Raw genomic sequence first — 15417 nt, forward strand, 5'->3', positions numbered from 1 at the left:
CCTCATTTGATTTTATTGATTTAGATTTAGTGCTCTGCAACAAAGCCTCGCTTTTATTGCTCTTTGTAGAGGTCTCGTGGGCCGTTTGGAGTTATTGCACGTTTTAGATGCTGTAGCTGCTTCATCTTGAGCTCGGCTGCGCGTGACCGTACTTGTTATGACATCTTGGGTCATCTCGGGCACAAATATTTGGACAGTGCCGTCATAAACACCAACCCGAAACGAGCACGCGAGGAGAGATGGTAGGAGGAAATCGGGTTCTCTCAGAAGTTCCTGCTAACCCGGGGCCACTTCCTGAGGATTCTCAGAAGATTGCGAATAATAGCTATGTGAGGAATTAGCCTTGTCTGGTTAATATAGTCCGAAAAGCTTGCAAATGTATGCACATTGCCAATTCATCTATTCCTCAGTGTCACCTCTTTACGCCTTGTTCTATAATGAGTTTTAAATAAAATAAAAAAATCCAACTTTTTTTTTTTTTTTTTTTTTTTTGCTGATGTATTAAGTCGCAACTTGGCAGAAGCCGTGATAAACTTCCCGAATTTGCACTGACAAGCATTAATGCCGCGAAGCTGACGTCCACATTTATGCAACAAGCCCAAATGATTCATTTTTATTTTTTACTATTGCAAGCAAACCGTCACCATCTTCCCCTTAAACATCTGATTAAGCATCTCTGGAACAACCCAGAACTCGACCCTCATTCTTTATAAAATGCAACAATACCAGGGGGAAAACAAACAAACAAAAAAAAACAAAACAATGCAATTGACCTCATCAAATCAAGTATACACCATCATTCATGTAGCTCTACCTGATAGACGTTTCTCACGTGCGCTTCTCCAGAATATATCCCACGCCTTATTGGTCGAGTCCTTCACATGCTCGCTGAAGGACCTCCGTAGTGGAGTTTTCACCCTGCGTGCCATTATCCATGTGCTGTTCTGAGAAGCGCTCGACGCTCTTTCTCCTCACTCCATCTGCCCAGAGACGTGAGTGAGTTTAGGCAGCTGAGCGTAGCAAGAGGAGGAAAAGTTTTGCTTCCAAGTTTTCACCCTTGATGCAAAAAAGTCTGTATGTAATTTGGCACACACTCTCCTTCAAGCATGTGAGAGTGAGTGAGCGAGGGAGGCGGGGGGCAGGAGAGAAAATGTTTTCCCTCCACACACACAAACTAGGGGTCAAAGACACCGAAAACGAAATACGGGATGAGCATTAAACTTCTTGCTTCAGAGCGAGAGATGCTTCTCCATCTGTACAGACATAATTATCTCTCTCATACACACTCGCACGTACACGCACTCGTCTGTCTGCAGAGTACTGTGATAAATATTAAGGTTGAGAGAGAGAGAGAGACAGAGAGACAGACACGAGTCTGGGGAACTGCATGAATAACCGTCTGTTGTGTGTTGTTTGGTCTCGTACATCTTCCCCTTTCAAAAGCAAAAGCAGAAGTTCTCTTCTAACTGACATTTTAAGTGTTCGTGTTTCTTTTTGCACAGCGGTCGGGTTTGAATACATGAACCATGCTTTCTTTTAGCACAGAAAATAATAACTATGGAACTTGCAAGTCGAATGAAAAGATCTGGATATGAATTCCGTACTGTGTGTTTCAAATTCATTCGATTCGATTCGATCTGTGTAGCGCTTTTAACGACGGACGTCGTCTCGAAGTAGCTTTACAGAAACATGTAAACACGGGATAGAGATTTTAAGTGTGTGAGTTTATCCCTGTTGAGCGACGGTGGCGAGGGGAAAACTCCCTGAGAGGATACGAGGGAGGAACCTTGAGAGGAACCGGACTCGGAAGGGAACCCGTCCTCGTCTGGGTCACGACGGATAGTGTGAAAGTCAAAGAAAGGTCATTATGGTTTCTACATGAAGTCTGTTTGTTGATGTACACAATAAAAATCCCCTCCCCCCCACCCTTCCCACCGCTAACATGTTCGAACATTTTGCTTCCAGTTAGAACCAGAAAGAGTTTTTCAGCCTGATGCCAGAGGAGAACCATTTTAAATTGCACAAAGAACCTTTTACTCTAGTTCTTTAGAGAGCCATCTATTTACTGGTGCTTTAAAGAACCCAGAAATGGTTCTTCATACAGTAGCAGTGCCACAAGGAAGCATGTTATCATAAGTTCTCTAAATAATAATAATAATAATAATAATAATAATAAACATAGTAAAGTTTTTAAGAATGATGCCAGGAGAACCTTTTCCAGACCCACAAAGAACCTCACTCTAGGGTTCACTCTAACCTGTTAAGAGATGATACGATACCTTGAAGGGCCTATAATTAACCATACGGAACTTCTTTAATCTCCAAAAAGCCTGTAACCCAATGAAAAATGCTTCACGACCAGAAGAATGTTGCTGTAAAGAACCACTGAAGAACGTTTTATTTTTTAAAAAGTGCATCTGTGTATATATAGATAGGCTATTTTGAGTTTTTCTAACCGCAAGAAGTCGGCCATCTTGGTTTGGCTTAATATAACGTAAAGTTAATCTAATCACTAGATGTAAGGACGATGTACATACGGTTGAACACCTGTTTTGGGTGAATTCTTTCTGGAATGATGGATACAACAAAGACTACACGTTAGGATGATAATCTCATGAGAAAAGTGTTTAAGTTTGGTTTTATTAATCAAGGATAAAAACGTAATCTTACGCGCTGAATAATCTGTTTGCTTTCGTTGAAATTTTACATACACGGATAGCATTTTTTCTAAGCTCCTCCCCGATTACTTGTTTGTTTTTTGTTTTGTTTTGTTTTTTTTAAAAAGGAATACATGCAACAGTCTCTTGCTGAATTACTTTCTCAGTCGAAAAACTATTTCGTTGTGTGCTCTATTATCACGAGACAATTTAAAACAGCATTACACCGAGGACGATAATATCTGTAGCTGTTGTGGAACAAAATAAATATAAATCATCCGCATTCATACTGTTTTATTGTTCGTAAATGATTGATTTTTAAGTGGATGTGCGGCTCGGAGCAATATAGATTAATGAAGCCCAGGATTCTTAGCTACAACGCTGGTTCCAAGGAGGCATTTCTTTACAAATTCATAAAAATGCTGAGTGCAGATTGATGTGCGTTTTAGTTTACATGAATTTAAGATCGGTAAGTCTGGGAATTTATTGAACTGCGATGCATGAAGTACCAGTTAATCTTTCTCATATTGTTTTTTTTATATGTTATGTTTACTATCCGAAAATATGCTAAATGAAATCACCGTGTGATCGGTACAATTATAAATACGACACCTTTTTAGGCATTTTCGATGTACGCCGGACGTTATATAGAAGCACCATGAACCAGTCCGAGTATATTAATAACGTTAATTGGTGTATAGGAAATGAAACACCTTTTATGACCGTTCCACTGAAAATGGATGGAAAGTCCATCTTAAAAAACGCATAATTCATATTGGGGAGTCCGGTTTCTCAGCCCTGTTTTCAAATATTTCAAGAGACGCTTATGGAGGCACGTGAGCCCTGCATCATGGGACGTTTAGCAAAGAGGAGAGAGGTTTATAAAATAAGTAATCTTCAAATACACCTGACCGCACTGTCCTGCCTATACATACACAGATATGAAACATGGGAGTCTCTCGTTGTGTGAACAGACCTTCCAGTTTAATATGTCTCTACGCCCCTAAAGACTCACTTGTTTATCAACTTCCCCATCAGTGGTGTGTCTCTTACTGGCAAGAATTAATTTAGCTGATAATGGCTTTGTTCTCCTGAGGCTTTCTTCCATTTATGTGAGAAAAGTGGAATGAAGTATAATTACAGACACTCTCTCTCTCTCTCTCTCTCTCTCTCTCTCTCTCTCTCTCTCTCTCTCTCTGTGTGTGTGAGAACACCACCTCCATTATCACCAGTATGTAAAGAAAAGTAGCCAAACTTAGTCAAATGCTGTTGGAGATTCAGGTACTGCTAACAGTATGTATGCTAGCTAACTCCTATGAATTCATACATGTTGCTAGCTATCTAGTAAAGACGCCCCTTACACATTATCCTGAGCGTTAACTACAGGCCGTAGCGGCACTTTTATATAGATATATTTCATCGACGTTTACTTTCCTACTGTAAAACATTGACTGGCTAGCGCTAGTCGAGCTCACTCAGCTAGTTAACCTGTAGTCTTACCCGTACATGCTTCGACGGGTTAGATGTCGGGCTGCGAAATGACGACGTCCTATAATTTGCGGATCATCGTCGCGCCCGAAGACGGGTGATAAATCGGGTCAGGGATGCTCATCTGTCTTCACTATCTCAGACATTGCTGCTGCTGAAAATATACATTTGGTGTTTTTAAAGTTTATATTTCCAGCAAGAATGCGCTCTTCTATGACTTCGTAGCAGGAAGAAAAACAATCCTCTCAACAGAGTTCGTTTCTCCATTTCGTAATAACTTAACACACGTTCCGATATCTGGGCACTCTTGAAATCCAGCTTGTGTTTTTCATTATTAACGCCACATGTAACTCCGCTCCGAATACGGTCCCAGAAGACCGGAGCTAGGCACGGCAACAATCTGGGCAAACGGTAAAAGTTGATGTTTCATTTAACTCCTGATTTGTGTGATTTTCTAGATGGGGCATGGAGGGAAAAACAAAGAAAGTCAATCTTACTCAGTATTTCTTAGTACACCAATCTCAAGTAAAAGTAAACAGCGTATCCGGGATGCATTACAAATAATTCAGGGTCTGTTTACACCAATTACTTTCATGCCAATAAGATGGAACACAAAGTAGCGAAAGAAGAAGTCGGAACTTTAAGTTCCTCATTTCAGAAACAGATCATTGAAATAGCAAATGGAATGGGTAAGCATGCTTGGCGGAAGAGTAAGTGCTGACTGGGGCGTTTCTGGATGGTGAAAATCCTGATGATACAGTGAAATCCGCTTATACTGGCAAACTGTCTCCGCTAAGCTGGAGTAAAGGAATGTTATTTTATTTGCAAAGTGCAAAAAAACCCCCCAAAAACCCCTTCTGTTTGAAGATAAACATGGATTGCGCTAACTCAAAAGCTAATTTGATAGAAATTAAGAGTACTGTCACAAATACATAAACAGTACAGTGAAACTCTTTCATTTCACAGCCCAGATTATTAGAAAATTGGAGTCCGAGTGCAGGGTCACTCTGGTATGGTGCCCCTGGAGCAGAAAGGGTTAAGGAGCTGGTAGCCTGGTGGTTCTTGTTCTTGAACTCCTGACTTTCTGATCCCAGAGTAACCCGGATCCATACTCGCTGAGCCACCATTTCTCTTACGGGTAAGCAAAATAAGGTTCCTCAAAGGTTTCATCTATCTAAAATGGTACTACAAATCGCAAAACTATCTCTTGTTGGATTCTTCACCCAGAAGGACAAACTGAAGACCCTTCAGAGTGCTAGGTGTAACCTTTTTATAAAAAGTGGCCTTTTGTAAGAAGTCCTTGATGACCGTGACCTTAGCAGGACTTTTCGGTGGCTCGACAGATCTTTTAACATTTCATTGATATTTGTAATTGAGGTCAAACTCATTGCTAGAGCGGCTTGCTGTGCATGCGTCAAACCTTCCTGGTCATTAAAATCCTGTGGTATTTAACTGGAATAAAAGCTCACCCTTAGGCCACTCTAGTACACCTTGCAGCAGATTAGAACACGTTCGACTTTATGGTTCCGAATGGTTCTCGTCCATGGGTGGAAGATTCAAATTGATGGACATACTTTCCCTTTTCCATGTTGCATCAAAGCTTATCTTATTTGGAATAAATTCAGCAAGTCTAATGGGCACTTCAGAAACACCTAAGCTCCATGTAGAAAGAATCGATACTTGTGACGAGTCAGCCTTAGAGCCAGTGACAGCTTGAGTCAATGGATTTGCTACGTTTTTTTCTTTTCTTTTCCCTTCTGGCTTTCTCTTTCTGGTGACTCGAGGCATTCCTGCAGTCACACTGACGAGCAGCAGAAGCCTCTGTGTTTTTAACAAGTGAAAGTGTTTACGCCAAACCAAGGGATGAGGTACAGGAGAGATGCGTCAATCCACGTTGTCTTTGAGTATCTTGACGAGTGAGAGAGAGAGAGAGAGAGAGAGAGAGAGAGAGAGAGAGATTCAGAGATTCAGCACATTTATCCCTTTTCCCACCTATTCTCTTCCAAAATTGGTCACTTGCCATATCTCACCCTTTATCCAGCTCCCCCATCACAGAACAGCTAACCCCAAAGACTGCATCTTTCCGAACTGCTGCTCATGCTGCATCATAATATGCTTTGAGGAAAATGCTACATCTCTCCTCTTCTTCACACGAGTTCACACAATTAGCTAAGGTTGGTCTGATTGATGGAAGAGAGTATGCCATCCCTTCCACCTGGACGGCATGATCAATTTCGCTCCTGGACACCCAGCTATGTATGGCCATGACATCATCAGGATTCAACTGTGTGCTCTGCTAATGATGGGAGGAATGCCTTTGCATAAGAAACTTCGAGTACTCGAGCACTATGATCAAATCGAGAATCTAGTCTAGAACATGTCACATAACATATGGAAAACATTTGCGTAATCTTGATATGTTTGCGATGGCCGTGATGATGCATACAATCCTCCACTGAAGATCCCCATGGCATTTGGATAGTGGGTCTCCACACAATAATCTCTTAGATAGTGATAAAATTGCATTTAAATGTTCTACTGGGATTTCTGTGACGCCACTTTCTGACGGCGTCTGTTGTTGAAAGCTCATTACAGATAAAATTGAATGTATAAGTTACTGTACCAAAGACGGAGAGTCGGATGAATCCTCCATTTGCTGTCACGTCTGTGAATTCAGGCCTCCAAAGTGCACAGATATGCTTTATATAATGCTTTATATGAGACCCTTTTGATGAAAATGGCATCTCTGTCAACAACAGTAAATGAGTGGAGTTGACCCTCTCATACAGCGTTAGAAAATTGCAACAAGCCTCTCGGCCAGCTAGAGCTGAATACAAATATCACACGAGTTTGGAGGCTTTTTAGCACATTAATCAGCTGTCCTGCTGCTCTCACCGATCCGACCCATGCTGGTTCAGACAGTGTCTGTGCAGATCGCCGTTCCCCTGAACACTCATCAAACAAGTGAACAATCTTAGTCAGTCCTGTTCTGGAAAATAGGATGGAATACAAAGGCTCTCTTAACCATCCATCCATCCATCCATCCATCATTTTCCATACTGTTTATCCTACACAAGGTTGTGAAGGAGCCCGGAGCCTATCCCAGGGAACTCGGGACACAAGCCGGGAGACACCCTGGATGTAGAAATCCATCGCAGGGAACAATCGCACACTACGGACAATTTCAAAATGCCAACAACGTATGTCTTTGCACTGGGGGAGGGAACCGGAGTACTCACAACCCCGGAGGTGCGAGGTAAACGTGCTAACCGTTAAGCCACCATGCCCCCACAAAGGCTTTTCTAGACCATAATTGGTATCTTTTGCCTTGATCACCTTAAAAAACCTCCGGTTATGAAGCACTGAATAATAAAAAAAAAAATAGCAAAACTTGTTTAGGTTTCCAAAAGGTGCTTCCAAGAACACTTCTGGAGAGTTGGGGTTTCTTCTCCTTGAGCCAATCTCCAATTACCAGGGAATCACATTTGTTCCAGTTGATGGAAGAATATGAGGATCTTTTGGAGCTTCTGGGGCTATTCATTTATGTGTCTCATGTCTGCATTTCATTTGATGATTACTGTGATCTCATCAGCATAGCCTGTTTATTTCATCACCACCTCATCTTGGGTTTTGGGGCAAGGGACTGAAATGCCATGGAACTCTTTTCTGGAGGCAATCAGCAGTTCTTTCACAGTGAGTACTGCAGAGGTTAGTATTTCTCTAATGACCTGAAAGGGTCTGATCAGGCTTCCATTTATTTTCAGTAGTCTGTAAACATCAGTCTTTAACAGTTCCCATATGTATGAGACAAACTTTGGGCTGTAGCCAAAGGTATTGAGTCTTAACAAGACTTAACCCCGTCAATTGCTGTTTCTCGATCCAGTGAAACGAATCCAGTGTTAAGATCTGAAAACAAATTGGCAAAGCGCATTCCAGGAGTGGCATTAGGACTGCTCAGCATGGATAATGATTTATCAACATCATTTTCAAGCAGTTAGTTAGGGCTTGGAGAGGATCTTAATATCCATGTGTACCAGTTTCTTAAACATCCCAGATCTCCCTTCTTAGGGTGGAGAATCACCAGTGTCCTTCTGCAGCCTCACGAAAGGCCAAATACTTAAAAATAAACACATAAATATATAAAACAGAGTACATGTTTGCTAATTAAAGGCCAGAGGGACCTTTCTAAACCTGTTGGTCCAGTCAGTCCATCTAGTCCTGGTGATTTACCAGTAAACTGCTCTTGAGCCGAGGAAGTGAGTCCGTTAAATGACACAAAGCTCTCCAGTTCGGTCTTGTCTGCACTTGATGAATGTAGCAGAACTTGTAGTGGATGGTCCATTGTTGCCTCGTCACAGTGTTCGACTGTGTGTATATATATATTTTTTTCATTCAGTGACAATGGATTTGATATAATGTCTTGTTTATCTGGTATCTTTCTGCCATCTAGGAGTTTTCGGCTGCCTTTTCTAATGCTCAATCCTTCACATCCTCTCTCATCCAGTAGGCTTTTTGGCAGTAGTGTTTGTCTTCTCGAGCAGCTCTTCTTTCATCACTCTGATTCTTTAGTGTCTTCCTTTAATATCTTTTTTTTCTTTTTCTTTTTTTTTTCTCCCTGTGCTGTTTACTGCTGTATACACCATCAACTGATGGAATTAAACTGTGACTTTCTGTCTGTCTGGGCCTTCCAAAAAAAAAAAAAAAAGTGATAAAGCAGGTCTTCTTGGAGAAAACTACAATTAACATGCCAGTGTGAAGGTTGTATTTTGGTCGGTGGACGGGGAAATTGGAATGTAAACATTGCAGTGGTCTGACATCAGGACAGGTGGACAACTATGGGAAATTCTGCTTCTGTCTTTGCCTTTGAACATCATGAGAGATCATGTCGGTATTGGTTTTGACCCAGGTGTACTGTCTCACTATGGTGGAAAAACTTCCCTGCAACAAAATCAATACAATCATGTCACTCTAGATGTCATTATACAGTAGATTTCAGCATTTCTGCTCAGTGTGGAATGGGATTCCTGTCGTGTATGACTAACTTACCTGTGAAAAGGTTTTGAACAGGCAACGCCGCAAAGAATCGAATGCACAAACTGGACCAGCGTTTAGGGAGAATATGTTAATAACAAATGCAAGTATAAATCAGCAGTCTGTACCTGTGATTATCATCTTGAGCTGTCTGGACCGAAGTAACCAGCACTTATCACAGTACTTATAGCCCTGATTGAAAAGAGTCACCGAGTGTGGTTTCAGTCATCAGTGTGAGTTTCTCTTCAGCAGTATTGCGGCATACTTTATACGGTGGTCCTGCTGATATATAATAATAATGGTACTGTTCTGGTTTATTCATCAATCTCATCAATGGTAGTCTTTCAGCCTTTTTCCTTTTCCACACCCGACATATTCGGCAGAGATTGAAAACAAAAATAGAAACGCTTGATTTTTATGCTGCTCGTTAATGTGATCGGAGGAAATTCTCTTTCGGTCTGAGAGCATTCATTTACTTCTACTTCCTGTGGCGCTTGGATCAACCGGACTTTGGGACTCACATACAAACACTCCATATCCTCATAATTATGATCGGACTCATTTCACGTGATGCGCTGAGTTACTTTATTTCCCTCATCTGATCTGTCAACCTCAGCTTTCTTATTGTTTTGAATGATTTTATGTCATTCTCTGTGGTTGCACAAGTAACCTCTGTCCCATGTCGGGTTTTTTTCAACAGCTTTGGCCCTATTCTCACTTTCAGGCTGATTTGGCTTCCTCTGTGCTGTGTTCACAAGCTTCCTTACTCGGACAAGCCTGTTTAACGTGTTCGATTCACCGCGAATGAATCATATAATGCGTTCCGTGCTGACCAATTCGGTAGACCGTGTTGTGACGTTAAAATCATCCAAGTTTGGTTTTCTGAACGATCTTTGATTTCAGGGTTGGCAGACGAAGTGGTGGCTCAACAGTTAAGGCTCTGGGTTACTGATCGGAAGGTCAGAGGTTGCCAAGCTGCCACTGTTGGGCCCTTGAGCAAGGCTCTTAACCCTCTCTCCTCCAGGGGGCGCTGTATCATGGCTGACCCTGCGCCGTGATGTATATGTGAGAAATACAGGCTTCTTCTTCTTCATTTTGATCAGACTCACTTAATGCTCACTAACAGGGGAAAACGTTTGGGCAGGACTGCCTTCTTTTTGATGGGCTTGTTAAAGGAATTAGAGGTACAAAGTTAATCATTAATCACCAGACTATACTCTATAAGCTCGTTGAGCAGTGAGAAATCTTTTAGGAGACAAAAAATATATATATATATATATATATATATATATATATATATATATATATATATATATATATATATATATATATATATATATATATATATAGATAGATACAGTAGCTGTGTTTATATGCTCATGAACATCATATTCAAGGCCCTGATTTTGCAGTTTATTGCTAGCAGGCGGTCGTGGTTTCGGGATACGATTACTTTGAAATCAGTTCTATTTGACGTGCCCCTGGCAGTGTTCCTGTACAGGTTTTAACTTGGATAAAAAAATCTATTTTATACACTAGGGACTATAATAAATATCTCGAGCAAATCAAATAGGAAAACTAATATGGGAGTCAAGCAAGATTTCTCGGCACCAGCACTCCTCTTGCATCCCACAGTGAAGAGATAGAGCGCGAGAGAGAGATCAACAAACTATTTGTTTATTTCCTGACAGTCTTACTGGAATTCCTGTTTTCAGTTCAGTACTTGCACCAGCATCGGTGGCATGCATTCTGCACAAGAAGATTGTGCAAGCGTCTTTTCAGAGCTTTTTATTCAATAATTATCTTAACAATACCGACATCGGCTTTGATCGGAACATGAAAGTTGCTTTTGGAATCCTCTCCTGAGCCATCCATTACAACACAAGAGTGCTTCAGTAAAAGGTATTAGCAGCTGTTTTTATGCGAGATATGAGTCATACTAGCTCGAGCTGTACTTGGCCAAGAATGCAAGCAATCACCATATTATTGTTTAACCATTCCATCAATTCCCGTAAAGAAGTGTGCGCACATGGGCGTGCTTGCCTAGTCACTGTCAATGAAAAGGCTTAGCCGTTTTCCGGATTGGCACAGGTAGTGCCGTGAATTCCTTTGGGATCCATTTTCCATAACTGGCGACTCTGAATGCTGTGCCAGAAGTGTGTCACAAAGCCCAGATCTTCTGCTGTGCGTCTTTCTCCCCCCCTCATTCCACCGTGCTGACGTCCAACCAGAGATGGTGTTCTCGCAAACTGCTGCTCGAGCTCAGGCTGTGATACACGTCTCTCCTGATGGTTGTTTGTCCCTGCTGGCTGCCATTAATTGCACTCGAAAAACACTTCATCTGGACACAGTTAGAGCACCGTGATGGTGTGAACTGCATCCATTTGAATTCCTCCGCCTCTCTCCCTGCATGGCGGCTCCATCTGTGGGTGCTAAGCTTGCTGTTCGTCTAACCCGGCAATCTATGTGAAAAATAGTTTGAAGTATTATCGTGGTCATATATTACTTTTCGACGCTTTGTCGCAGTAAACAATATAACATAATGTGATTTCCACAGTGTGCAAAGAACTTTGTTCTTTGAACTGCCATTTTGATAAGCTGCTAGAACTAGAGGGATAAACAGAGTGCATAGTTGCCATATTTTGGCTTGCAAACATGACTCGCACCCAGAGGGCTTTTGTGATCCCGGCTAGCGTTTTTAATAACCGCTAGAACTCAAGGAATAAACAGACTGCATGATTGTTGTGTACGATATGTGTAGTTTGATGAAGGTCATGGGCTCTCTGTATGAAGCAGCGCTGGCTGCGAAGAGGCTCCACACAGGCTTTAAATAATTCAGCCATCTTCACGCTGCACAAAAGGTGCCCCCTGCCCAGCAACTTTTCAAAGTGAGAGAAGCTGCATTGTCAGCAAAGTCTGCGGGTCATCGGCTCACACCTTTTACCTGATTTGCAACTCTCTACTGCACCTCCGGGGGCTCGGTTAATGCTCCAGGCCTGTGCAGGCGGCGGTGACGTGGTTTACGCTATGACAAAAAATCCCATATTCTACAGATCACATTCTAGCCTCACTTCGGTCTCAGAATGATGTGATGATTCTCCATTACGCATACACAGCACGTCTTGTCACCATAGATTTTGGTGTTGCAGGACTACATTAATAATAACCTAGCCTCAAGCGAAAGTCGAAAGGCTTTCACAATTGACTTATGCTTTAGGCTACTACCTAGTGCAGTTTTAGAGTAATCCTGTAATAAGCAGTTGAGAGTCGATAACGTTGTCATCCAGCGTACATTCTGGATGTTTCTTTTGAGCGGTTTTAGATCTAGTATCTTTTTTTTTTGTATAACAGCAGATGTGTTTCCTGAAAAGCTAATATCATTTAACCGGGGTTGCCAGGTTTCAGCTTATATCCATCTCGAAAACCACACAAAAGGTCACGGTGGTGCACACACATCTCTGACGTGATCTCCATACTCCCCCTTTCCCTGTCTCAATCTTTGCAATATATCTTACACTAGAAATAGTTCTGTAGACACACTATTCTGCACTTTTGCAGAAATTTATTAGATTTGATTCCGATTATTTGCTATAAAATCTTGGTGACCTTTTTTGAAATTTTTTGGACTAGCCCATTTTAGCATCATTAGCATGTCATGTTTGCCGCACGCGTCTAACCGCTGGCTTATATCTGTCAGATAGCAACATATTTAAAAAAAATAAATAAAAAATTGGTCACTCTAACTGTAAATAGGTCATTATCATTTGAATGGAATTTAAAATGTACAGAGCTGTAAATGAGAACTTTACGAAGATTAACGTTTGTTGAAAGACTGATATAATGTATATGGTGGGGCTCTGTACACTATAACTAGCCTAGAGACTGACGTAAGATATTTACAGACACTTATTAGGGCCGGTCCGTCCATAACAATATTCCCGTTTCTTCATTTTAAGCCACTTGTGATCCGATTTGCTCCAGCCCCTAAATATTTGTCCTTTTTTGGTCCATGTTAAGTCTGACATCTTGGGTTTTTTTTTTTTTTTCCCCCACTCCCACGTCGTCAAAAAAAGAATTAAAAAGCCAAAGACATAACAAACCACTATAATGCTCTAAATGAGATTTTTTGGGGGAAAAAAACCAACATGCTGGCTTGGCCCATGAAATGGTGTGATGGATGAACTGAGGCCATGTGGGATCTTAAAGAGGCTTATCTTTTAAGAATCAGTGAGTGTAAACAATAAATTAGATGTAAACAAACCCATCACTTCAAATTCCAGAGTGTGAAGCTGTTTATGTCTTCTTGAGAAAAACAAATCACATTTTCATTAGGTTTTTAACCGGGTACATGGGTAAATTCTCATTCACATGCCTGACCACATTTCCCATTTCAGAGCAAGCTTGCAGGAACCTATAGCGCTTCCCTGTGATGTATTAGGTACCCAAAGGCATTTAGTATGGAAGAAGACATGATTTGAAGGAAGGGAAAAAAAACCCCCCAAATCTTAAAGGTATCACCTTTCGATGCACAAGTTCCAACAAGTACATTGATCATATTTACATACGTTCTCTATGAATAATAAGCAGTCTTTGCAACTGGCACTATGTTGGCAAGAAGTCCTTCTGGGTGTGTGCCACTTCTGCAAATTCAAACCTGCCAGCTAAGCTGTGATATTACAAGACATTAAGTGTGAAATCATCCATCAGTGTTTTAGGATGCACTTATTAAGTGATTGCTGGTCTACAGATATGTGATTAGAGATGCTCAGTGATGATGATATATTTTTTGAGATTGGATTTACACGTTACACCCATGTTTCCCCCCTCCCACATTGGTCTAATCTGGAGTCTGGTGGAAATCGCAACCTACCATAATCAAAGTTGTATTTATTGTTGAGTTCTCCAAGTTATTCGCTTGTTTGAGAAACTGCTCTTGTATCCATTACTGAGAAGATGAGCTAGATCAACCAAAGTGTCAGTGGTCCTCACCCTCCTCAGCCTTTCAGCAGCCAATCACAAGATTCTCCTGCCCACCCTCATGAGTATTGGAATTCATGGTAGAGCATGGGAATGTTTGCTTCTCACCTGGGGGAACAGTCATATCCGGTGACATGGTGTGGATCCACATCTCCATGAAGACTCTCCACTTGGGTCCCACAAGTCTCAGTGCTTGGTCCTCTTCTGTTCTCCCTCTATACATGCTCTCTTGGTGAGGTCATATCATCACATTGGTTTTCATATCACTGCTATGCTGACAATACTCAACTTATCATCTCCTGCCCTTCCTCAGACACTTGTGTTTCTGCATGGATCTTTATGGACTGCTGTACATCCCTGGAGACGCATCCCCGTGTCAAGATCTTGTTATCTCCATGGACAACTCTCAGATCTCATCATAACCTTCACTGAACATCACCTTAAGAAGAAGACATGGGTTTATGGGTGACATGGGTTCTCTTGGGCTCGTCTTCAGCCAGCCCAAGAGAACCCATGTCACACCCCTCTTCATCTCCTTCTACTGGCTTCCTGTAGCCGCCTGCATCAAATTCAAGGGCCCAACAGTGGCAGCTTGGCGGTGTTGGGGCTTGAACTACAAACCTTCTGAGCAGTAACCCACAGCCTTAACTATTGAGCCACCACTGTCCTACCTTGGCGTAACCACGGACAACCATCCATCCCATTAATTTGACTTGGTCATGCTGGTTTCTCCTTTACAACATCAGAAGCATTCGTTCATTTCCGTCCACAGAATCCACTCAGCTGCTTGTTCAGTCCAGAATGCCACTACATGACTTGTTTTCAGCTTCCCCAAGTGCTTCCACACCACCCCATTTCTAGGTTCCCTCCACTGACTTCCTGTAGCCACCTGCACCTGCATTTACAAAACCGATGCTCAGCTACAAAGCCGAAATCAGTCGATCACACCCCTACTTTAAAGCACTCATCACACCCACTCTGCATCAAGCTTCCTCCAAACCTCTAGAATGGCTTGAATAGACCCACCATCTTTCAAGGTACAAAGAAGGACTTGTATCAAGACTCCTCTTTATCTTGGTTCCCAGATGGAATGACAGTCACCTGGCCATCTTTTTACAAAGACCTACATCATCACCATGCACTTTGGCACTTCCATCCATCCATTTTCCATACCGCTTATCCTACAGGGTCACGGGGAACCTGAAACCTATCCCAGGAAGCATCAGGTACAAGCCGGGGTACACTCTGGACGGGGTGAATTAGC

The 15417-nt window shown here is 41.8% G+C and overlaps 1 protein-coding gene across 1 annotated transcript in view; it reads right to left on the reverse strand.

Annotated features, from left to right (window-relative positions):
* The window catches only part of si:dkeyp-23e4.3 (rho GTPase-activating protein 7), a 45423-nt gene extending 44094 nt beyond the window's left edge, over nucleotides 1-1329 (reverse strand). The window contains exon 1 of the mRNA XM_017492951.3: nucleotides 815-1329. Coding sequence (XP_017348440.1) covers nucleotides 815-929 — 115 coding nt within the window. The 5' untranslated portion in view covers nucleotides 930-1329. The remainder of the gene's footprint in view (nucleotides 1-814) is intronic.
* Nucleotides 1330-15417: the final 14088 nt, after the last annotated feature.

This window comes from Ictalurus punctatus, chromosome 18 (genome assembly GCF_001660625.3).
Source record: "Ictalurus punctatus breed USDA103 chromosome 18, Coco_2.0, whole genome shotgun sequence".
In the NCBI taxonomy this organism is placed as follows: domain Eukaryota; kingdom Metazoa; phylum Chordata; class Actinopteri; order Siluriformes; family Ictaluridae; genus Ictalurus; species Ictalurus punctatus.